The 24,840-nt window shown below is 43.3% G+C and overlaps 1 protein-coding gene across 1 annotated transcript; it reads left to right on the top strand.

The window, feature by feature from the left end:
* The first annotated feature begins 621 nt into the window (after positions 1 to 621).
* Positions 622 to 24,274, top strand: smarcc1b (SWI/SNF related BAF chromatin remodeling complex subunit C1b). Its single transcript, XM_024136099.2, has 26 exons — positions 622 to 858; positions 1,474 to 1,593; positions 10,956 to 11,041; positions 11,197 to 11,371; positions 11,604 to 11,673; positions 11,840 to 11,912; positions 14,066 to 14,141; positions 14,233 to 14,358; positions 14,497 to 14,582; positions 14,706 to 14,827; positions 14,915 to 14,974; positions 15,064 to 15,101; positions 15,213 to 15,325; positions 15,419 to 15,490; positions 15,611 to 15,724; positions 15,828 to 15,981; positions 16,876 to 17,046; positions 17,590 to 17,848; positions 17,920 to 17,994; positions 19,708 to 19,763; positions 19,871 to 20,003; positions 20,088 to 20,233; positions 21,178 to 21,312; positions 21,460 to 21,589; positions 21,706 to 21,792; positions 23,971 to 24,274. The coding sequence occupies exons 1-26, from the start codon at positions 682 to 684 to the stop codon at positions 24,054 to 24,056; spliced, it is 2,940 nt and encodes a 979-aa protein (XP_023991867.1). The 5' UTR covers positions 622 to 681; the 3' UTR covers positions 24,057 to 24,274.
* Positions 24,275 to 24,840: the final 566 nt, after the last annotated feature.

The raw sequence follows: 24,840 nt of genomic DNA, 5'->3' as shown, positions 1-24,840 counted from the left end.
ATGGAATTCCATCTGTCAAAAATGTGTATGAACCCTTAACAGTCAATAATCAGAGGTCTCTATAGCATAATATAATTTGGGAATTTCTGTGAACATAGTCTAACGGACCGACTTGAACAAAAGCTGAATATCAAATTATAATAGTTTTCTAGTGAGTGATTGATTTATAGTAGAGTAAAACTATCTTAATGTAGCCTACTGGACCTAATGGATGATGGATCTCCTCTCTCTTTCCTTTCCATATTGCTCCAAAGGGATGGATGACTGGGGCATCTAGCCACACATGAATTTACATGTTTTATTGAATAAAATAAGCCAAAAAGCAAACTGAAGAAAAAAACTACCGTTTTAACCATTCACTATCAATAGCTCAGATTAAATAATTTGGTGTGATGAACCAATAACAAAGGAGAAAATGCAGAGAACATGGTAAAGCAATTTTACCAGTTGTATTTACATTTACATTTAATGTAAATGTATTTAGATTGTTATAATGGAGACATTTATTGGATAAATGTGGCAACTCGTCTCTTGTTGCGAAAAATATTTTTTAGGCAAGTTTTCAGGCCTTGTGGGCGGGATTTAAGTGGTTATTGTGTAAGACATTTTTGCTACCCCTGGCAACCCTGCTGATTTACAGCTGTAACAGCTCTTGAGCGGGCTAGTTTTCCACCCGTTATTATGGCGACAACGTCTGGGGGACCCAACATCGGGACTCCCGGGACCAGCCAGAGTCCACACACCACTATGGCACAGCGGAAAAAAGACGGGAGTCCGTCCGCGAGGTACTGGGAGAGCCACGACTCCCTGGTTCAGCTCGAGACGGTGCGACAGTGGATCGGGAAGCACTACAAAAAGGTGCGTGAGCTAACACTAGCGTAGCGGCTAACTATTTACATTGGTAACCATGGGCTAGTTAGCATAGCGGCTAACTATTGTTGACATGAAGAATACTGCTAGCTAGCTAGCTTAGCAATTTATCGCTACTTAACTAGCTAACTAAAGTAAGTTATTAAATACATTTGCTGCATGCCTTAGCTAGCTAACTAACTGCCCGAGGTTGGAAGCTACTACTAACTAACTAGCAAGATTGCAAGCAAGTAAGCTAGCAGCTAACGTTAGCTAGCTAACTGCGTTACAATAGCAGCGTTGCGATCAATTTCAATTCAGAAAGTAAACCAAATTCGAATTCCAGTGTACTTCCTGAATTGACCCCACCCCTGTACAATAGCAACTGTTTATAATCTGCAAACAGTAACATTGTAAACTAGCTTGCTAGGTAACTACGTATGTATGTTTTCAGCTGCTACCTTCTACTCAGTTAAAACACTATATAGCTTGTTTTGTGCTCCGTATTTCCTAGAGTAGTGACTGCTGTGGACTGTACGATGTAGCAAGATGCTCAAGCTATACCAGATGTTCTACTGTTAGGCATGTCCTTCTGCATTACTGATGGTGTGTTTGTGTGCGAAGTATGTGCAGGCAGACTCTCCATCCTGCCAGGCTCTAGCCTCCCTCGCCCTTCAGCTGCTTCAGTTCCAGGAGGAAGTGTTCGGCAGACGGGCCGAAATCCGCACACACACCAAACTACCTGTGAGTATACAAACACACTTCTGTAAGGACAAGTGACCGGGAAGATTTTAATTTACCGGACATATGCATTGTGTGTGTTGTGGAAATTACCACCAGGGACACCTGAAGTCAATCTTAAAATAATCATTCTTTATTTACAGCAACCTGGAGAGGTCACAGTAAAACTTAGATGCATAAAGTACCGGTCTGAAGTGAGCTCCCTCGGGGCAGACCCATTAGATCTGTTATATACTGCTTAAACAGACAAGTTACATAGGCATGGTTCATAGGGTTGGTTCCTGCATGTGTCTGGCATCGTATCCTATCTTAACTTATAGAACATATTCTGGGCGTTCGGCCAGATGGTCCTAAGGATGGCTTCATGTCACCCCCGCATATATTTACCAAGCACAGGCAGGAACCAAGGATTATTTATGACACGAAAGACAAGATGAACATTTTCAAGGCTGCCTCTTCAAACAATAACATTTTCCATCAATAAACAAGGGATATTGGCCAAATGGGCCATATTGACGTGTCCTTAAAGACAGCCTGTAATATAACAAATCAAAAAAATATTCCTTGTGTTTCGATGTGTGCAGAACTTTAGCCTATTGGTTTTTACTTTGCTAAAACAATAATTGTCCACCTCACAGCGATTTGAGAGGGAGAGAGAGGCATATGCCGGTGGCATGCTATGACACCAAAATGCATTTCTTTATCCTTGTCAGATAGGCTACTGCATCTGCTATACAGATATAGGTGTACAGAAGGAGGCTAAATCATTTTTTAAAATATTTGTATTTATTTTTATGAATCATTATATTGTTAGATTATAGGACTGACTCTGGTAGGCTAAAACATTCTTCCTCACATCAAGTTCAACTGTCGGAGTCAGTTGGAGCACCAGTGGGTACAACCTTCATATCATAGGCCTGCAGTATAATGGACTAATAGACACACCACAAACCTTCACAAAAGATTCCAAACGTTATTAGGGTACAGTTGAAGTTGGAAGTTTACATAGACCTTAGCCAAGTACATTTAAACTCAGTTTTTCACAATTCCTGACATTTTTAATCGTAGTAAAAATCCCCTGTCTTTGGTCAGTTAAGATCACCACTTTATTTTAAGAATGTGAAATGTCAGAATAATAGTTTCAGCTTTTATTTCTTTCATCACATTCCCAGTGGGTCAGAAGTTTACATACACTCAATTAGTATTTGGTAGAATTGCCTTTAAATTGTTTAACTTGGGTCAAACTTTTCGGCTAGCCTTCCACAAGCTTCCCACAATAAGTTGGGTGAATTTTGGCCCATTCCTCCTGAGAAAGCTGGTGTAACTGAGTCAGGTTTGTAGGCCTCCTTGCTCCCACATGCTTTTTCAGTTCTGCCCACAGATTTTCTATAGGATTGATGTCAGGGCTTTGTGATGGCCACTCCAATACCTTGACTTTGTTGTCCTTAAGCCATTTTGCCACTACTTTGGAAGTATGCTTGGGGTCATTGTCCATTTGGAAGACCCATTTGCGACAGTTCTATTTTTTTTACATCGGACCAGAGGACATTTCTCCAAAAAGTACGCTCTTTGTCCCCAAAGGTGCAGTTGCAAACCGTAGTCTGGCTTTTTTATGGCGGCTTTGGAGCAGTGGCTTCTTCCTTGCTGAGCGGCCTTTCAGGTTATGTCGATATAGGACTCGTTTTACTGTGGATATAGATACTTTTGTACCTGCTTCCTCCAGCATCTTCACAAGGTCCTTTGCTGTTGTTCTGGGATTGATTTCCACTTTTCGCACCAAAGTACGTTCATCTCTAGGAGACAGAACATGTCTCCTTCCTGAGCGGTATGAGGGCTGCTTGGTCCCATAGTGTTTATACTTGCGTACTATTGTTTGTACAGATGAACGTGGTACCTTCAGGAATTTGGAAATTGCTCCCAAGGATGAACCAGACTTGAGGTCTACAATTTTTTTTCCTGGGGTCTTGGCTGATTTCTTCTGATTTTCCCATGATGTCAAGCAAAGAGGAACTGAGTTTGAAGGTAGGCCTTGAAATACATCCACAGGTACACCTCCAATTGACTCAAATGATGTCAATTAGCTTATCAGAAGCTTCTAAAGCCATGACATCATTTTCTGGAATTTCCCAAGCTGTTTAAAGGCACAGTCAACTTAGCATATAAACTTCTGACACAATGGATTTTTGATACAGTGAAATAATCTGTCTGTAAACAATTGTTGGAAAAACTACTTGTGTCATGCACAGAGTAGATGTTCTAACCGACTTGCCAAAACTATAGTTTGTTAACAAGAAATTTGTGGAGTGGTTGAAAAACGAGTTTTAATGACTCCAACCTAAGTGTATGTAAACTTCCGACTTCAACTGTATATCAAATGTATTCATAAAGCCCTTCTTACATCAGCTGATATCTCAAAGTTCTGTACAGAAACCCAGCCTAAAACCCCAAACAGCAAGCAATGCAGGTGTAGAAGCACGGTGGCTAGGAAAAACTTCCTAGAAAGGCCAGAATCTAGGAAGAAACCTAGTGAGGAACCAGGCTATGAGGGGTGGCCAGTCCTCTTCTGGCTGTGCCGGGTGGAGATTATAACAGAACATGGCCAAGATGTTCATAGATGACCAGCAGGGTCAAATAATAATAATCACAGTGGTTGTCGAGGGTGCAACAGGTCAGCCCATCAGGAGTATATGTCAGTTGGCTTTTCATAGCCGATTATTCAGTGTATCTCTACCGCTCCTGCTGTCTCTAGAGAGTTGAAAACAGCAGGTCTGGGACAGATAGCACGTCCGGTGAACAGGTCAGGGTTCCATAGCCGCAGGCAGAACAGTTGAAACTGGAGCAGCAGCACGGCCAGGTGGACTGGGGACAGCAAGGAGTCATCAGGCCAGGTAGTCCTGAGGCATGGTCCTAGGGCTCAGATCCTCCAAGAGAATTAGAGAAAGCATTCTTCAATTCACACAGGACACCGGATAAGATTGGAGAAATACTCCAGCTATAACAGCCTGACCCTAGCCCCCCGACACATAAACTACTGCAGCATAAATACTGGAGGCTGAGACAGGAGGGGTCGGGAGACACTGTGGCCCTGTCCGACGATACCCCCGGACGGGGCCAAACAGGCAGGATATAACCCCACCCACTTTGCCAAAGCATAGCCCCCACACCACTAGAGGGATATCTTCAACCACCAACTTACCATCTTGAGACAAGGCCGAGTATAGCCCACAAAGATCTCTGCCACGGCACAACCCAAGTGGTGCCAACCCAGACAGGAAGATCGCGTCATATCAAAAGTAAGTCAAGCCATTGCTTATAGGGAAAATACGAGTAGGATATTATATTGTGGCAAACACAACATTACAGTTGGAACAGAATGAAACAAAACACTTGCGAACTGGTTTAAAACTTCACACATTTTTGAACAGGCTACTCTATATTGCAGCAATTACCAAGAAAGGCTAGTGCCTACCGTACCCAACAAATGACAGCAGTACGCTAATTATATTTATTTTACAACAGGCCTACTTAGAACCTTAAACTAAATACGGAGAACACAATTAAAAAGACAGATCGGACTTAATTTAGCCAGTGACAATTTCTCAACAGAATCAATCAAAACACGTTTTGCTTATTTAAAGAACTGGTTTAGATTAATAAATAGGCATACAATGATATACAATAATGATAAAACAAATAATTATAAATATGAAAAAAAATACACAAAATAAAGTTGCATCATACCTGAATAGCTAGTTGCACAGTCGCCTGCATTTGGCCACGCCAACGTTCTTCTCATCTTTGTCCAATACAATATTAAAACTTGTCCATACAGAGGACATTCCCCTTGTAGACTTTTCACTATAGGCATGCACTCTAACTTTCGTTTTACTTCAGTGCAAAATGCCTACATCCTCGCAATAAACAGTAGCCCAAGGCTCCTCTAGCGCTCTTTTTCTCTTCAGCAGCAGGCGCATGCATGTAAGGCAGAGTGTAATGAGTGAGAGAATGGTGCTGAAGCGTGAAATCGGGATGTATGATAGGCAGCCCTGGACAATTTGGCCAGCTACGATTTTAATTTGTCTTTTAATTTATTTAAGCAGCCAAAAGCCTGCAATTACCAGCTAGCGGAAACCAACAATGTGTTGGTTTCAAATCTTATTTTATTTGTCACATTCGCCGAATATAACAGGTGCTGTTGCTCACACCTTACCGTGAAATGCTTACTTACAAGCCCTAAACTAAAGTAAAAAAATAAAAGAGCAACAATAAAACAACAATAACGAGACTATATACAGGGGGTACCGGTACCGAGTCAATATGCTGGGGTACAGGTTAGTTGGGGTAATTGAGGTAATATGTACATGTTGGTAGGGGTAAATTGACTATGCATAGATATTAAACAGCGAGTAGTAGCAGCAGCATAAAGGGGGGGGCGGGTCAATGCAAATAGTCCGGGTAGCCATTTGATTATCTGTTCAGCAGTCTTATGGCTAAAGGGTAGAAGCTGTTCAGAAGCCTTCTGGACCTAGACTTGGCACTCTGGTACCGCTTGCCGTGCAGTAGCAGAGAGAACAGTCTATGACTAGGGTGGCTGGAGCCTTTGGCAGTTTTTAGGGCCTACCTTTGACACCGCCTGGTATAGAGGTCCTGGATGGCAGGAATCTTGGCCCCAGTGATGTACTGGGCCATACGCACTATCCTCTGTTGTGCCTTGCGGTAGGGGGCCGAGCACTTGGTCAGCGCATGCTCGGAGTGCACGTCCTGGTAATCCGTCTGGCCCTGCGGCCTTGTGAATGTTGATCTGTTTAAAGGTCTTGCTCACATCGGCGATGGCGAGCGTGATCACACAGTCGTCTGGAACAGCTGGTACTCTCATGCATGCTTCAGTGTTGCTTGACTCGAAGCGCCTATAGAAGTCATTTAGCTCGTCTGGTAGGCTTGTCACTGGGCAGCTCGGGGCTGAGCTTCCGTTTGTAGTCTGTAATAGTTTGCAAGCCCTGCCACATCCGACAAGCGTCGGAGCCGGTGTAGTAGGATTCAATCTTAGTCCTGTATTTACGCTTTGCTTGTTTGATGGTTCGTCTGAGGGCATAGCGGGATTTCTTATAAGCGTCCGGGTTAGAGTACTTCTCCTTGAAGTGGCAGCTCTACCCCGTTATCTCGGTGCGGATGTTGCCTGTAATCCATGGCTTCTGGTTGGGGTATGTACTCTAGGTCGACCGATTAATCGGCATGGCCGATTTCAAGTTGTCATAACGGTCGGTAATCGGCCTTTTTGGACGCCGATTATGGCTGATTACATTGCAATCCACGAGGAGGCTGCGTGGCAGGCAGACCACCTGTTACGTGAGTGCAGCATCAAAAGGACTTTGTGGCTGCAAGGAGCCAAGTTAAGTTGCTAGCTAGCATTACATTTATCTTATAAAAACAATCAATCTTCACAAGCACGAACTACACATGGTTGATGATATTACTAGGTTAACTTCTTATGGCTGGGATCGATATGACAACAGCCAGTGAAAGTGCAGGGCGCCAAATTCAAAACAACAGAATTATCATAATTAAAATTCCTAAGACATACAAGTATTTTACACCATTTTAAAGATAAACTTGTTGTTAATCCCACCACAGTGTCCGATTTCAAAAAGGCTTTACGACGAAAGCACAACATATCATTATGTTAGGTCAGCACCTATTCACAGAAAAACACAGCCATTTTTCTAGCTGAAGAGAGAAGTCACAAAAAGCAGAAATAGAGATCAAATTAATCTCTAACCTTTGATGATCTTCATCAGATGACACTCATAGGACTTCATGTTACACAATACATGTATGTTTTGTTCGATAAAGTTCATATTTATATCCAAAAATCTTAGTTTACATTGGCGTGTTATGTTCAGTAATGTTTTGCCTCCAAAACATCCGGTGATTTTTGCAGAGAGCCACATCAATTTACAGAAATACTCATAATAAACATTGATAAAAGATACAAGTATTACACATGGAACTTTAGATAACCCTCTCCTTAATGCAACCACTGTGTCAGATTTAAAAATAACTTTACGGAAAAAGCAAACCATGCTATAATCTGAGTACAGCGCTCAGAGCCCAAACAAGCCATAAAGATATCCGCCATGTTGTGGAGTCAACAGATGTCAAAATAGCATTATAAATATTCACTTACCTTTGATGATCGTCATCAGAATGCACTCCCAGGAATCCCAGTTCCACAATAAATGTTTGATTTGTTCCATAAAGTCCATAATTTATGTCCAAATACCTCCTTTTTGTTTGCGCGTTCAGTACACAATCCAAACTCACGACGCGCGGGCAAGTCCATGCGAAAGTTCAGACGAAAAGTCATATTACAGTTCGTAGAAACATGTCAAACGAAGTATAGAATCAATCTTTAGGATGTTTTTAACAAATCTTCAATAATGTTCCAACCGGAAAATTCCTTTGTCTGTAGAAATGCGATGGAACGCAGGTCTAACTCTCACGCATGGTCACCTCATGGCACTCTGCCAGAAACCTGACTCAAAGAGCCCTCATTTCCCCCCTCCTTCACAGTAGAAGCATCAAACAAGGTTCTAAAGACTGTTGGCATCTAGTGGAAGCCTTAGGAAGGGCAATATGACCACTATCCCACTATATATTCGATAGGCGATGAGTTGAAAAACTACAAACCTCAGATTTCCCACTTCCTGGTTGGATTTTTTTCTCCGGTTTTTGCCTGCCATATGAGTTCTGTTATACTCACAGACATCATTCAAACAGTTTTAGAAACGGAGTGTTTTCCATCCAAATCTATATTGGATCCAAGCTACTCAATACTGCCCCCAGCCATAAGAAGTTAACTAGCTTGTCATGTGTTGCATATAATCAAAGCGGTGCTTGTTAATTTATCATCGAATCACAGTCTACTTCAACTTCGCCAAACGGGTGATTTAACAAAAGCACAATCGTTGCACAAATGTACCTAACCATAAACATCAATGCCTTAATCAATACACAGAAGTATATATATTTGAAACCTGCATATTTAGTTAATATTGCCTGCTAACATGCATTTCTTTTAACTAGGGAAATTGTGTCACTTCTCTCTTGCATTCAGTGCAAGCAGAGTCAGGGTAAATGCAGCAGTTTTGGCCGCTTGGCTCGTTGCCAACTGTGTGAAGACCATTTCTTCCTAACAAAGACCGTAATTAGTTTGCCAGAATTTTACATAATTATGACATAACATTGAAGGTTGTGCAATGTAACAGCAGTATTTAGTCTTTGGGTTGCCACCCGTCAGTGAAATACGGAACCGTTCCGTATTTTATCGGAAAGAATAAGCGTTTTGTTTTTTCGAAATTATAGTTTCCGGATTTGACCATATTAATGACCAAAGGCTTGAATTTCTGTGTGTTTATTATAATTAAGTCTATGATTTGATAGAGCTGTCTGACTGAGCGGTGGTAGGCAGCAGCAGGCTCGTAAGGATTCATTCAAACAGCACTTTACTGCGTTTGCCAGCAGCTTTTAGCAGTGCTTGATTCACTGTGCTGTTTATTGTTCAAGCTTATGAACTCCCGAGATTAGGCTGGCAATACTAAAGTACCTATTAGAACATCCAATAGTCAAAGGTATATGAAATACAAATGGTATAGAGAGAAATAGTCGACGCGTCATAATTCCTATAATAACTACAACCTAAAACTTCTTAACTGGGAATATTGAAGTCTCATGTTAAAAGGAACCACCAGCTTTCATATGTTCTCATGTTCTGAGCAAGAACTTAAACGTTAGCTTTTTTACATGGCACATATTGCACTTTTACTTTTCTTCTCCAACACTGTGTTTTTGCATTATTTAATCCAAATTGAACATGTTTCATTATGTATTTGAGACTAAATTGATTTTATTTATGTATTATATTAAGTTAAAATAAGTGTTCATTGTTCATTCAGTATTGTTGTAATTGTCATTATTTTTTATATATATATAAATAAATAAAGCAGATACCGATTAATCGGCAGATGTTTATATATAGATAGATAGATAAAAATCTGCCGATATTAATCAGTATTGGCTTTTTTTTGGTCCTCCAATAATCGGTACTGGTGTTGAAAAATCATAATCGGTCGACCTCTAGTATGTACGTACGGTCCTTGTGGGGACAACATTATCGATGCACTTATTGATTAAGCTGGTGACTGATGTGGTATACTACTCAATGCCATCGGATTAACATATTCCAGTCTGTGCTAGCAAAACAGTCCTGTAGCTTAGCATCTGCGTCATCTGACCACTTCCGTATTGAGCGTGTCACTGGTGCTTCCTGCTTTAATTTTTGCTTTGAATCAGGAAGATAGAATTATGGTCAGATTTGCCAATTGGAGGGCGGGGGAGAGCTTTGTACGCGTCTTTGTATGTGGAGTATAGGTGGTCTAGAGTAAAAAATAAATAAAAAATCTTGTTGCACATGTAACATGCTGGTAGAAATGAGGTCAAACAGATGTAAGTTTCCCTGCATTAAAGTCCCCGGCCACTAGGAGTACTGCCTCTGGATGAGCATTATATTGTTTGCTTATGGCTTTATACAGCTCGTTGAGTGCGGTCTTAGTGCCAGCATTGGTTTGTGGTGGTAAATAGACAGCTACGAAAAATACAGATGAAAACTCTCTTGGTAAATAGTGTGGTCTACAGCTTATCATGAGATACTCTACCTCAGGCGGACAAAACCTAGAAGCTTCCTTGATATTAGATTTTGTGCACCAGCTGTTATTTACAAATGGACGCAGACCGCCACCCCTTGTCTTACCGGAGGCAGCTGTTCTGTCTTGCCGATACATGGAAAACTCAGCCAGCTGTATGTTGTCCATGTCATCATACAGCCACTACTCGGTGAAACATAAGAAATTACAGTTTTTATTGTCCCGTTGGTAGGATAGTCTTGAACCCGAGCTCCTTCAGTTTAGTCTCCAATTATTACACGTTGGCCAATAGGACAGATGGTAGAGGAGGGTTACTCACTCGCCGACAAATTCTCACAAGGCACCCGGACCTGCGTCCCCTGTATCTGCGTCTTCTCTTCACACGAATGGCGGGGATTTGGGCCATGTCGGGTATCTGGAGTAAATCCTTCGCGTCCGACTCGTTAAAGAAAAAATATTTGTCCAGTACGAGGTGAGTAATCACTGTTCTGATATACAGAAGCTATTTTCGGTCATGAGAGACTGGCAGAAACATTATGTACAAAATAAGTTACAAATAACGTTAAAAAAACACACAAAATAGAACACATGGTTAGGAGCCCGTAAAACAGCAGCCATCTCCTCCGCCGCCATTATTGGTATTTTTGTGTGTGTGTTCCTCTCTAGTCTCGGTGCTTCCTGGACCTGCGCCCAGGAGGCGGGCTTTGCCACATCCTTGGCTCTGCCTACAAGTTCAAGACTGATCAGGGCTGGTGAGTGACAGATCTTATCCCCTATCACTTACCTCCTAGCCCCCATCCCCTGTCTCCTATCTCCTCCCTCTGACAGAGCTGGTGAGTGACACCTTTGGCAACGTCCTGTTTCGGGGCCTGCTTGGTAACATGCATGGGTACTCTTTCTCCCCCAGGAGAAGGTTTGACCTACAGAACTCCTCCAGGACGGACCGTAACGTAGAGATGTTTACTACTCTAGAGAAGACCCTGGTCCAGAATAGCTGTCTGTCGAGGCCCGTCGTGTATGTGGACCAGGAGGTGGATCAGAACCTGAACAGCAGACTGGCTGACATCGTCGCCAAACACCAGGTGAGGGAGGGAGGGAGGGAGGGGGGGAGGGAGGGAGGACAGCAAGAAGGGAAGATAGCAAGAAGGGAAGATGCAGGGGGAGGAAGGAAGATTTTTGTAATTTTGCCATGGGTGCTGTTGTTTTCTCTCTTGGGCTGTTATCTCTGTTGGGAAACGTAGTTCTGTCTCAGCTGATGGGCAATGTAGTTCTTTGTCTCAGCTGATGGGTAATGTAGTTCTTTGTCTGTCTCAGGGTTCGTTGACTGAGGACAGAACCCAAGCCTCTCACCACATCTACCCCCGTCCAGCTGTCACAGACCAAGGTCAGTGTGTGTGTGGGGTCATCGCATAGAATGGCATATTGTAACTCATTTAATAGGATCTTTGTGGGTCATAGCCTGTTGGCAGCTTTGACCCAAATTCAAATTTTTAAGTATTTTTGTGAGTTCTGTTCTTAGGTTTTGACCGTTTGTGTGTCCTTATTTCCAGATTGGGAGTGGGTGCGCCCTGTCATGCGGAAGGACAACTATGTGTTGGTGCACTGGGGCAGGCACCCTGACAGGTAACACACACACACACACTAGGGTTGAATGGTGGGAACCCGGTTACTGAGATTTACCTCCAATACCACTCCCTTTTCCGGGGTTAAATAACTGTGAGAAACCGGTAAATTATAATTTATTTATATGAAAAGCATGGCTTTCGGGGGCAACCTTATATTTTAATTGTAAAGATTATAATTTAATTGCAGCTGCAGAGTTTTAAAACAGCCTATCACTCGAATATCGTTGCTCTAAATCAATGCACGCGCGAGCACTCTTTCTCTCTCAACTCCAATCAAATTGCATCCAAAATAGATCATCCTGTTCTAGATTGATATATAGCTCTATATATATAGATGTCCTAGACTACCTCTTTCAGGTTATATATTCAATGCAGTATTAGCCTTATATTTAGCTAATTAATGATTGGTTATGCATAATAAGCTTCTAACTTATAGCCTCTGTCTCTTGCGCAATACGCACGCACCTGTGCTCCGCTGGCCTCGCTCCTGAAAAAAACTCAGCTCTTGGAATCCCATGCAGGAAAAGCTACCTACAATACCTTGCTGGACATAATTTCTTATACCAATAGACTATTTGAAGAGGGATGCAAGCTCTTGTTTGCTGAATGTTTTATACAGCAGCCAATAGAACTCACTGGTAGTTTGAAAGAAGAGCAAATCGCTATGCTGGTTGGCTGTAGCAGTTATTTATTCAGACACAACCATTCCATCTTCCAGAAGAGAAGTGAAAGCCTTCTGCATCTAATTCTAGTCCTATATTATTCAAGTATGTCATTAGAATGATGATGAGGACAACCAAACTTATTTCATTTAACTGTTGAAATGGAGGAAGGAATGAAGCAACAATAGAGAGAGAAAGAGGAGGAAGGCTAATAACACGGGGAAATGTTATCAAAGGTATATATGCGTCAGCCTACTAATTATACAAATATTAAAATCAAATTCGCTAGCCTATACTTGTAACTTCGTAGGCCGCATGTGCTGCACCAGAATCGCATGTTCTCTCCCTGCTTTATCATGGTTTGAACGATGTGCGTAATTCCAGTCCATATAATACAGTCCACAGTCAAAAAGATTAGCCTACTGGAGCTAGTTTCACTTATTTACCCAAGAGAGCATATAGCTAGGTACATCTATAGGCTTTTTATTTTTCTGTTGTGCGTAATGTGCAGTAGCTTATATCATCGATGTATTGGATAATGGCACAATCATGTGGGCTTAGGGTCATTAAATGCCTTTTAATATATGGCTCATAAAATGTATTTCATGTATGGCTCAGGTAGCATCAGGCTTGAATTTCCTATCAAAGCTCTAACTCTGGATTGTGAACTGTCATGGTCAAAACATAGATACAACATTAGCTAAGATGGGGAGAAGTCTGTACATAATAAAGCGCTACTCTGCATTCTTAACAACACTATCAACAAGGCAGGTTCTACAAGCCCTAGTGTTGTCGCACCTGGCCTACTGTTCAGTAGTCTTGGTCAGGTGCCACAAAGAGGATCTTGGCAGGAAAATTGCAGTTGGCTCAGAACAGGGCAGCCATGCATACCCCACAAGACATGCCACACATCTCTTCACAGTCCCCAAGTCCAGAACAAACTATGGGAGGCGCACAGTATTACATAGAGCCATGACTACATGGAACTCTATTCCACATCAGGTAACTGATGCAAACAGTAGAATCAGATTTTAAAAACAGGTAAAAATACACCTTATGGAACAATAGGGACTGTGAAGAGACACACGCAAAGGTACAGACGCATGCATATGCACACATTGTGATATTGTTGTATGGTGGTATTGAACATTTTGTATTGTGGATATGTAGTGGTGTAATAATGTTATATGATGTAATGTAATGTAAGTGCCTTAATGTGTTTGGCCCCCAGGAAGAGTAGCTGCTGTGTGCATGGCAACAGCTAATGGGGATCCCTAAAAAATACAAATCAAATCCAGACATATACCTATTTATATGCCTTATAATGCTTTTGAATGACACTTCCGGTTTTGGTGGAAAATACTGGGTTACATGTGAGAAAAGTGATTTATTCTCAGGATGGAACATTTGTAAAATACCGGAAACATTTTCAACCCTAACACACACACCACCCTCCATAATCATGTGTATGACTGTTTGTTTCCTGTAGCTACGATAGCTGGCTGTCCTCCAGTGACGTAGAGGGAGAGGTGCAGGAACCTCCACACACACACAGACCTTGGAGGGTAACACACACACACACACACACACACACACACACACACAGAGTTCTATGACTATTTCTCACAAGTGATGAATACGTGTGTGTGTGTACAGGTGCACGCAGGCTGGGTGTTGGATACAGAGGTGTATAATGAGTGGATGAACGAAGAAGACTACCTGGTAGATGACAGAAACGTTCCTCTCATCCTCCGCCGGAGAGTCCATGTCACAGACCAACAGGTGTGTGTGTATGTGTGAGATCCTGTGGCTCTGGTGTTTGTGTTGCTCTCCCTCTGTCTTTTTTTTAACAGGCCTGTGTGAGCACTTTCTTAGTTGCTATGTCTATCATCACTTGTCTCTCCCCCCTCCCTCCATCAGGACCGTAAGTTTACTCCAGTGAAGAAGAGAAGACGCTCCCCCTCTCCTCCCTCTTCCGATGGCAAAAAGAAAGGAGGAAAGAAGAGGTGAGGTTTCTGTCTCTTCTTCCACCCCTAGCTCGATCTTGATGGAATTTTCATATTTGTTCCTTTTAACCCCTATTCTCTACCCATTGGCCCTCTCTCTATAACCCTGCCTTTTCTCCCTAGTGGTGGGTTTAAGAGGCGTGGGCCAAAGGAGGAAGAGGAAGAGGTAGAGGAGGATCTGACTAAAGATATGGAGGATCCAACACCTGTCCCTAATATGGAAGAAATTATACTGCCTAAGAATGGTACACGTGTACACACACACACACACAGAGGCACACACAGACACACACACAGACAGATGTTTACTTGTTGTGTCTCTCTGTCTGCAGTGAACCCAAAGAAGGACAGTGAGAACACTCCTGTCAAAGGAGGGATGATGACTGACCTGGGTGAGTTGGAGAGGGCGTGTGTGTGCGTGTGTGTGCGTGTGTGTGTAGTTGTATAACTCATTCTCCACTCGTCCCACTCTTTTCTTCAGATGAAATTGAGGATGACTCTCTGCTTCCTGGTGGAAGGGTAACAATACAATTTAGAACTGCTAGAATTTTATTGAATTATCTCATTTTGATGAGGAATTTAGTGTGTCTGTACCCTACACACAGATATACCAATTGTGTGTGTGTGCAGGAGGATGAGGAGGGCAGAGAGGGGCTGCGTCTGTCAGATGGAGAAGACAACATCACAGAACAAACTCACCACATCATCGTCCCGTCCTACACCGCCTGGTTCAACTATAACTGGTGAGTACACACACGTCACCCTCTCAGACACACACATATATATGCAAAATGAGTGTTGTCTGTTTTAAACCAAACTGTGTGTATATGTTCCAGTATTCACCAGATCGAGAAACGAGCTCTTCCAGAGTTCTTTAACGGACAGAACAAGTCCAAATCTCCAGAGATGTGAGTAACAATTTCAGGTGTTGCTCAGGGTTCAGTGCTTGGACCCCTGATGTTTTCTTCAGACATAATTGTACCCCTTCAGAGACATAATTAATAAATGAACACAATGTGTGTGTGTAGATACCTGGCGTATCGTAACTTCATGATTGACTCGTACCGGCTGAACCCCCAGGAGTACCTCAGCTCCACCTCCTGCAGACGGAACCTGACAGGAGACGTATGCGCCGTCATGAGGTGTGCTATGAAGTTTAAACCACCACTTACTGTGTGTGTATTGTAACTGTGTGTATTGTAACTGTGTGTATTGTAACTGTGTGTATTGTAACTGTGTGTGTAGGGTCCATGCGTTGTTGGAGCAGTGGGGGTTAGTGAACTACCAGGTGGATGCAGAAAGCAGACCTCTCCCTATGGGACCCCCTCCCACCCCTCACTTCAACACACTGGCTGATACACCCTCAGGACTGGCCCCGCTGCAGCACAGACCACTACAGGTAACACACACACTTATGTTTTTTGGCTCCCAAGTGGTCCTAAGGCACTGCATCTCTGTGCAAGAGGTGTCACTACAGTCCATGGTTCGAATCCAGGCTGTATCACATCCGTGATTGGGAGTCCCATAGGGCAGCGCACAATTGGCCGGGGTAGGCCGTCATTGTAAATAAGAATTTGTTCTTAACTGACTTGCCTAGTTAAGTAAAGATAAAAAGAAAAACATTTAAAGTTTTTATATATAATCGAACACTAACAGTGAAATTATTGAGGTACAAATTGACAGCCTGTATGCTTGTTTTGATCCTCTCAAATCTTTCCCCCTCCATCCATCTCTCGCTCTCCCCCTCCATCCATCTCTCTCGCTTCTCTCCCCCTCCGTCCATCTCTCTCGCTCTCCCCCTCCGTCCATCTCTCCTCGCTCTCCCCCTCCGTCCATCTCTTCTCGCTCTCCCCCTCGTCCATCTCTCTCGCCTCTCCCCTCCGTCCATCTCTCTCGCTCTCCCCCTCCGTCCATCTCTCTCGTCTCCCCCCTCGTCCATCTCTCTCGCTCTCCCCCCTCCGTCCATCTCTCTCGCTCTCCGTCCATCTCTCTCGCTCTCCGTCCATCTCTCTCGCTCTCCGTCCATCTCTTCTCGCTCTTCCCCCTCCGCTCCATCTCTCTCGCTCTCCGTCCATCTCTCTCGCTTCTCCCCCTCCGTCCATCTCTCTCCGCTCTCCCCCTCCGTCCATCTCTCTCGCTCTTCCGTCAGCTCTCTCGCTCTCCCCCTCCGTCCATCTCTCTCGCTCTCCCCCTCCGTCCATCCATCTCGCTCTCTCCATCCATCCATCTCGCTCTCTCCATCCATCCATCTCGCTCTCTCCTCCTCCATCCATCTCTATCTCTCCCCCTCCAGGTGTCGTCCTCCCAGCAGATGTTATTCTTCCCTGAGAGAAGTGTAGAGAAGCCCTCAGACTCTCAGAACTTTGGCCTCAGAACAGACCTGTATGCCAGGAAACACCCCAAGAGTAAAGGAACCAGTTCAGGGAGGGATTGGACAGAACAGGAGACCCTCCTACTGTTGGAGGTGAGCCAATCATCTCTCAGTTTATCTTCCCTCTACTCAGTGATGTAGTCAAGTCACTAATCGGAGTCATCACTCGTCGAGTCTTGAAAATTGTGCCTTGATTCCGGGTCAAGTCTGACTCCTGGACTCGAGTACTACAACACTGTCATATCAGACAGATATTTTCCCATTTCAGACACTACCTATTCTGGTCCCAGAATCAATTTTTCAACAATTAGACCGTCTAATTTTAATGTTTCTTTGGCAATGTAAAAAACAGAGGGTGAGGTACAAAACACTCCAACTGCCAAGGAATCAGGTGGCCTAGGGTTACCAAACTTTACGTGGTAGTACTGGGTCACACAATCGCAACTAATGATAACTTGGATAAAACATTTATCTGAATCTAGATGGCTCGAAAATAGGAAAAATCTATGGTGATCAATACGCAACAGCAGTAAGACCTTTTCTGAAAAAGAAGATCGACTATCTCTCTTATTATCCTCCTCTTTCTCTTCTTCCCCTGCCCCCTATCTCTCTTCTCTCTCTCCCCCTCTATCCCAGGCGTTAGAGGTCTATAGAGACGACTGGAACAAGGTGTCAGAACACGTGGGGTCTCGTACCCAGGATGAGTGCATCCTCCACTTCCTGCGCCTGCCAATAGAAGACCCTTATCTGGAGGACTCCGCCTCCTCTCTTGGCCCATTGGCCTACCAGCCCGTTCCTTTCAGCCAATCAGAGAATCCGGTGATGAGCACCGTGGCGTTCTTGGCGTCCGTGGTTGATCCCCGAGTTGCCTCCGCCGCTGCCAAGGCTGCTCTGGGTACGTGTGTGTGTGGGTGCATGTGTGAGAGAGCGAGTGTTTGTGTTAACCCTGTCTCTGTCTCTCTGTAGAGGAGTTTTGTCGTGTGCGTGAGGAAGCTGACAAGGTTCTGGAGTTCCCTGCACTCAATGAGGCTGAGAAGGCAGGTAGGAGTCTGAAACACGGCAGATATACAGTACCAGTCAAACGTTTGGACACACCAACTCATTGAAGGGTTTTTCTTTATTTGACTATTTTCTACATTGTCGAATAATAGTGAAGACATCAAAACTATGAAATAACCCACATGGAATCATGTAGTAACCAAAAAAGTGTTAAACAAATCAAATATACTTTATATTTGAGATTCTTCAAAGTAGCCACCCTTTGCCTTGATGACAGCTTTGCACACTCTTGGCATCCTCTCTACCAGCTTCACCTGGTACACTTTTCCAACCGTCTTGAAGGAGTTCCCACATATGGTGAGCACTTATTGGCTGTTTTTTCCTTCACTCTGCAGTCCAACTCATCCCAAACCATCTCAATTGGGTTGAGGTTGGGTGATTGTGGAGGCCAGGTCATCTGATGCAGCACTCCATCACTCTCCTTCTTGGTCAAATAACCCTTACACAGCCTGGAGGTTTGTTGGGTCATTGTCCTGTTGAAAAACAAATGATAGTCCCACTAAGCGCAAACCAGATCCGATGGCATGTCACCGCAGAATGCTGTGGTAGCCATGCTGTTTAAGTGTGCCTTGAATTCTAAATAAATCAATGACAGTGTCACCAGCAAAGCACCCCCACACCATCATACCTCCATGTTTTACGGTGGGAACCACACATGCGGAGATCATCCGTTCACCTACTCTGCGTCTCACAAAGTCCGGCAGTTAAAACCAAAAATCTCAAATTTGGACTCATCAGACCAAAGGACAGATTTCCACCAGGTCTAATGTCCATTGCTTGTGTTTTTTGGCCCAAGCAAGTCTCTTCTTATTGGTGTCCTTTAGTAGTGGTTTTCATTGCAGCAATTTGACCATGAAGGCCTGATTCACACAGTCTCCTCTGAACAGTTGATGTTGATGTATCTGTTACTTGAATTCTGAAGCATTTATTTGGGCTGCACTTTCTGAGGTAGGTAACTCTAATGAACATATCCTCTGCAGCAGAGGTAACTCTGGGTCTTCCTTTCCTGTGGCGGTCCTCATGAGAGCCAGTTTCATCATAGCGCTTGATGTTTTTTGCGACTGCACACATTTTCCGGATTGACTGACCTTCATGTTTTAATGTAATGATGGACTGTTGTTTCTCTTTGCTTATTTGAGCTGTTCTTGCCATAATATGGACTTGGTCTTTCCCCAAATAGGGTTAGCTTCTGTATACCACCCCTACCTTGTCACAACACAACTGATTGGCTCAAATGCATTAAGAAGGAAAGAAATTCCACAAATTAACTTTTAACAAGGCACATCTGTTAATTGAAATGCATTCTGGGGTGACTACCTCATGAAGCTGGTTGAGAGAATGCCAAGCGTTTGCAAAGGGTGGCTACTTTGAAGAATATCAAATGTATTTTGATTTGTTTAAACATTTTTGGTTACTACATGATTCCATATGTGTTATTTTGTAGTGTTGATATCTTCACTAGTATTGTGCAATGTAGAAAATAGTAAAAAATAAAGAAAAAACCCTGGAATGATTAGGTGTGTCCAAACTTTTGACTGGTACTGTAAATATATTACACACACTCCTCAACCCTCAAACACTGCAGCAGAGAATCCTTCCATCACACTTTCTCTCTCTAGGCCGTCATTGTAAAGGAGAATTTGTTCTTAACTGACTTGTTAAATAAACTCTATCCCTCCCTCTCCTTCCCTGTAGATGTGATGGATGGTGAGAAGATGGAGACTGACTCTGGCTCCCAGCAGCCTCTGCAGGTGAGACTGGAAGTGACCTGTGGAGTCAGAGGAAGTGAGACAGGAATTTACACTCTGGTGTTTCTGAGAATCTGATTGTCAGTGGGTGATGATTGTGTGTGTTCCAGGCGGATAGACAGACGGTTCTAGAGCCCAGTGGAGGAGAGCGATCAGTGGAGGGAGAAAGAGTTAAGAGAGAGAATGCTGAAATGACAGTCACAGAGGAGAGAGACGGCGATAGCGGAGGGAACCTCGAGACAGGTGTGTGTGTGTCTAATTTATATTTTTACAGACAAGATGGTGTGTGATGATGTAAGTTATAGATTATCTCCTTCTCTCTTTTAGACCGAGGGGAGAAGGATGAGATTGCGGGACGATGGAGGGAAGTAGAGCGGGATGAAGGGAGGAGACTAGCAGAGCTGGAGTTGGTAGATGGGACAGTTACCACGGCAGCAGCTGCTGCTCTAGGCGCCGCTGCTACTAAGGCCAAGGTAAGCCCCGCCCACAACCCTCAAACCACCCTATCACTGCTCACTTACCCCACCCATCAGCCAATCCCTGTCTAATGTCCATTAAACTGGCCTATCCCCCATTTCTTTCTTTCTACTGGCCTGTCACAACAGCCATAACTTAGGACCTAGCCAATCAACCACACCACACTCTCACCCCTTTTATGTGATCATATTTTTTTTGAAAGTTGAAACTTATTTGGTAACTCACACACTGAGTATCCCAAACAACAGGAACACCTTCTCTTTTGCCCTCAGAACAGCATCAATTCGTTGGGGCATGGACTGTACAAGGTGTCCAAAGCATCCACAGGGATGCTGGCACATGTTGACTTCAATGCTTCCCACAGTTGTCAAGTTGGTTGGATGTCCATTGTGTGGTGGACCGTTCTTAATACACATTGGAAACTGTTGAGTGTGAAAAACCCAGCAGTGTTGCAGTTCTTGACACAAACCGGTGCACCTGGCACCTACTACAATGCCCCGTTCAAAGGCACTTTAATATTTTGTCTTGCCCATTCACCCACTGAATGGCACACATACACAATCCAGGTCTCAATTGGCTCAAGGCTTAAAAATTATTCTTTACCCTGTCTCCTGAGTGGTGTAGCGGTCTAAGGCACTGAATCTCAGTGCTATAGGCGTCACTACAGACACCCTGGTTTGAATCCAGGCTGTATCACAACAGGCCGTGATTGGGGCGGCGCACAATTGGCCCAGCGTCGTCCATGTAAATACGAATTTGTTCTTAACTGACTTGCCTAGTTAAATAAAAACATCTACACTGACTTTTGAAGTGTATTTAACAAGTGATATCAATAAGGGATCATTGCTTTCACCTGGATTTACCTGGTCAGTCTGATGGAAATACATGTTTTGTGTACAGCAAATAGATACAGTAATTCTCTCTCTTGCCCTCTCTCTAGCACCTAGCAGCGGTAGAGGAGAGGAAGATCAAGTCTCTGGTGGCTCTGCTGGTGGAGACTCAGATGAAGAAGCTGGAGATCAAGCTCAGACACTTTGAGGAGCTGGAGACCATCATGGACCGAGAGAAAGAGGCTGTGAGTATACAGATCTACATCTAGCCAATTGGGATCTAGTTTGGGGGAGCTACTAAACATTAATTTGGGTATTTCATAATGGTTCCTTATAAATGTAACGTTTATCTGTGTCCCTCTTTCCCTGCCCCTCTCTCACTGTGTGTGTAGTTGGAGCAACAGCGTCAACAGCTGTTGTCAGAGCGACAGAGTTTCCACTCTGAGCAGCTGAAACATGCAGAGATGAAGATTCTACAGCAGAGAGAGCAGCAAGCACCATACACTCCACAACAACACACAGGTCTGTATACACACACACACACACACACACACACACACACACACACACACACACACACGTTGTGTGTGTGAATGTCATGGTAAATATGTAATATCCATCTCTCACCTCTTCTTTAGGCCAGTCCATGCCCAGCCAGATGATGCCTACTGGGGGAAACTCTCTCACCATGGCCCCTCGACACCCTGGAGCTCCCAACGGCATGTGTGAGTACCCTCACCCCACACTGCCCCTTACCTCTAGAAAATGTTCACAAAAAATGTACCCATCATTTTAACATATTGAGGTTGTTTACAGTGCATTCGGAAAGTATTCAGACCCCTTGACTTTTTCTAAATTTGGTACGTTACAGCCATATTCTAAAATTTATTAAATTGTTTTTTCCCTCCCTCAATCTACACACACAATACCCCATTATGACAAAGTTAAAAACAGGTTTTTATACATTTTTGCAAATGTAAAAAAAAATATTCAGACCCTTTACTCAGTACTTTGTTGAAGCACCTTTGGCAGTGATTACAGCCTTGAGTCTTCTTGGGTATGACGCTACAAGCTTGGCACACCTGTATTTGGGAAGTTTCTCCCATTCTTCTCTGCAGATCCTTTCAAGCTCTGTCAAGTTGGATGGGGAGCGTCGCTACACAGCTATTTTCAGGTTTCTCCAGAGATGTTCGATCGGGTTCAAGTCCGGGCTCTGGCTGGGCCACTCAAGGCTATTCAGAGACTTGTCTTGAAGCCACTCCTGCGTTGTCTTGGCTGTGTGCTTAGGGTCGTTGTCCTGTTGGAAGGTGAACCTTCACCCCAGTCTGAGGTCCTGAGTGCTCTGGAGCAGTTTTTCATCAAGGATCTCTCTGTACTTTGCTCCGTTCAACCTCCCAGTCTATGCCGCTGAAAAACATCTCCACCGTATGATGCTGCCACCACCATGCTTCACTGTAGGGATGGTGCCAGGTTTCCTCCAGACAGAGTTCAATATTGGTTTCATCAGACCAGAGAATCTTGTTTCTCATGGTCTGAGAGTCCTTTAGGTGCCTTTGGGCAAACTCCAAGCGGGCTGTCATGTGACTTTTACTGAGGAGTTGCTTCCGTAAGGCCACTACCATCAAGGCCTGATTGGTGGAGTGCTGCAGAGATTGTTGTCCTTCTGGAAGGTTCTCCCATCTCCACAGAGGAACTCTGGAGCTCTGTCAATGACCATCGGGTTCTTGGTCACCTCCCTGACCAAGGCCCTTCTCCCCCGATTGCTCAGTTTGGCTGGGTGGCCAGCTCTTGGAAGAGTCTTGGTGGTTTCAAACTTCTTCCAGTTAAGAATGATGGAGGTCACTGTGTGTTCTTGGTGACATTCAATGCTGCACAAATGTTTTGGTACCCTTCCCCAGATATGTGCCTCGACACAATCCTGTCTCGGAGCTCAATGGACAATTCCTTCAACCTCATGGCTTTGAAATGCACTGTTAACTGTCAGGACGTTATATAGACAGCTGTATGCCTTTCCAAATCATGTCCAAACAATTCAATTTACCACAGGTGAACTTCAATCAATTTGTAAAAACATCTCAGGGGTGGTCAATGGAAACAGATTGCACCTGAGTTCAATTTCGAGTCTCAGAGCAAAGGTTCGGAATACTTATGTAAATAAGGTATTTCTGTTTTTTTTGTAAAAAAAAAATGCTACAATTTCTAAAAACCTGTTTTTGCTTTGTCATTATGGGGTATTGTTTGATGAAGAAATTTTGTTTTAATCGATTTTAGAATAAAGGCTGTAACGCAACACAATGTGGGGAAGGGGTCTGAATACTTTCCGAATGCACTGTATGTTGATTTAGTAATGCAGACAACTGCAGACGGAAGTTGACGATTGAAGTTGGGGAGGTGTATCTGCCACAGCCAAAAGTTGGTCATTGTTGTGGTTTTCCAACAGCAAGCCCCAAATCAACATAGCTGCCATTATTTTATTAAAGTTTTTCTTAATAAGGTCAAAATAAACTTGTCTCTACCACCTGTATCACACACTCACGAACTGAAAACATTTGTACAATTCATTGGTTAGAAAGGTTTCAAATATCACATTCACTTGTATCCACTGTGTCTTTTAAATCTCAGCAAAGTTGGTTCCTGTTTCAGTCACGGCTTTGGTCACATTCGCGTGGTCAAGCAAAAACACCTTAATTGACTATAGTGCCTTCCACAATGCAAGCAATGGCCTTTGATCACATGGATTTTATAAAGTTTATGCAGTTGACATGTAGGTGCAAGTCGGACAATTTTTATCCCCATAATGCCACCCACTTTTTAAAGGCTGTGACCAACGCTGGTCACTAACTGCATGAAACTGATCCGCTGGAACGCGCCCGCTCATGTAGTTTCTTCTTCTCTTCTGTCAGACCCACCAGCACAGCCTGATGGGATAGCTCCGACGCAGCCTGGTCCTCCAAGCACAGCCATACACAGCCGGGGAGCAGAAACATGAGACCACACACAGTACATATTTTGGATCCACAGTAAGAAACAGTCATGGTCATACAGATGCCTGGACAAGCAGTCATGGAATCTAATCTTCACATTGGACAGGTCCTCATATGTGACTGTCATTTTGATGTCATTTAACCATTGTTACACACACTTGCTGTATGCTTTATTGACCAGTGCTGAAGAGTATACTCAAATTGTGTTTTATATGAAACTATCGATCTGTGTACGTGTCCTTTTTTAGTGTGTGTGTGTTCAATGATGTTGGACGTGATACACTATTTTACAGGACATTGACATCACACAGATACAGTACTGGATACTGACCAACAAGTATAAAATAAATACATCACCATACTCTTAACTAGCTGAAACATTGGAACTTAATGGTACTAGTGGCTAATTTGGGAGAATATCAGTCATCATCTTGAGTCTGATGGTGAGTGTTTTAGAGGAAAAGTATTCTAGGTTGGTTTCTTTCATTGTCACCCTCATGATGGCCTTTCATAAAAACTAAAATACCTTAAACAAGTAAAAGTCACCTGGTAAAATACTACTTGAGTAAAAGTATTTGGTTTTAAATATACTTAAGTATCAAAAGTAAAATTATAAATAATTTCAAATGACTTAAGAAATGGCACAATTGTCTTTTATTTACGGATAGCCAGGGGCCTCTCCAACACTCAGACATAATTTACAAACAAAGCATGTTTCTGAGCTACAGTATCTGGTGGTTTTGACCACCAAGTCATTTGAAATTATTTATAATTTTACTTTTGATACTT

Source organism: Salvelinus sp. IW2-2015, unplaced genomic scaffold (assembly GCF_002910315.2).
Source record: "Salvelinus sp. IW2-2015 unplaced genomic scaffold, ASM291031v2 Un_scaffold778, whole genome shotgun sequence".
In the NCBI taxonomy this organism is placed as follows: domain Eukaryota; kingdom Metazoa; phylum Chordata; class Actinopteri; order Salmoniformes; family Salmonidae; genus Salvelinus; species Salvelinus sp. IW2-2015.
This window is presented reverse-complemented; position numbering and strand designations above follow the sequence as displayed.

Bases quoted from the DNA above. Each gene is read 5' to 3' on its own strand.
- smarcc1b (XM_024136099.2), top strand. From the start codon at position 682: ATGGCGACAACGTCTGGGGGACCCAACATCGGGACTCCCGGGACCAGC. The intron at 11,674-11,839 runs GTCAGTGTGTGT...CCTTATTTCCAG, and splicing joins TCCAGCTGTCACAGACCAAG to ATTGGGAGTGGGTGCGCCCT. The intron at 17,047-17,589 runs GTGAGCCAATCA...CCTCTATCCCAG, and splicing joins AGACCCTCCTACTGTTGGAG to GCGTTAGAGGTCTATAGAGA.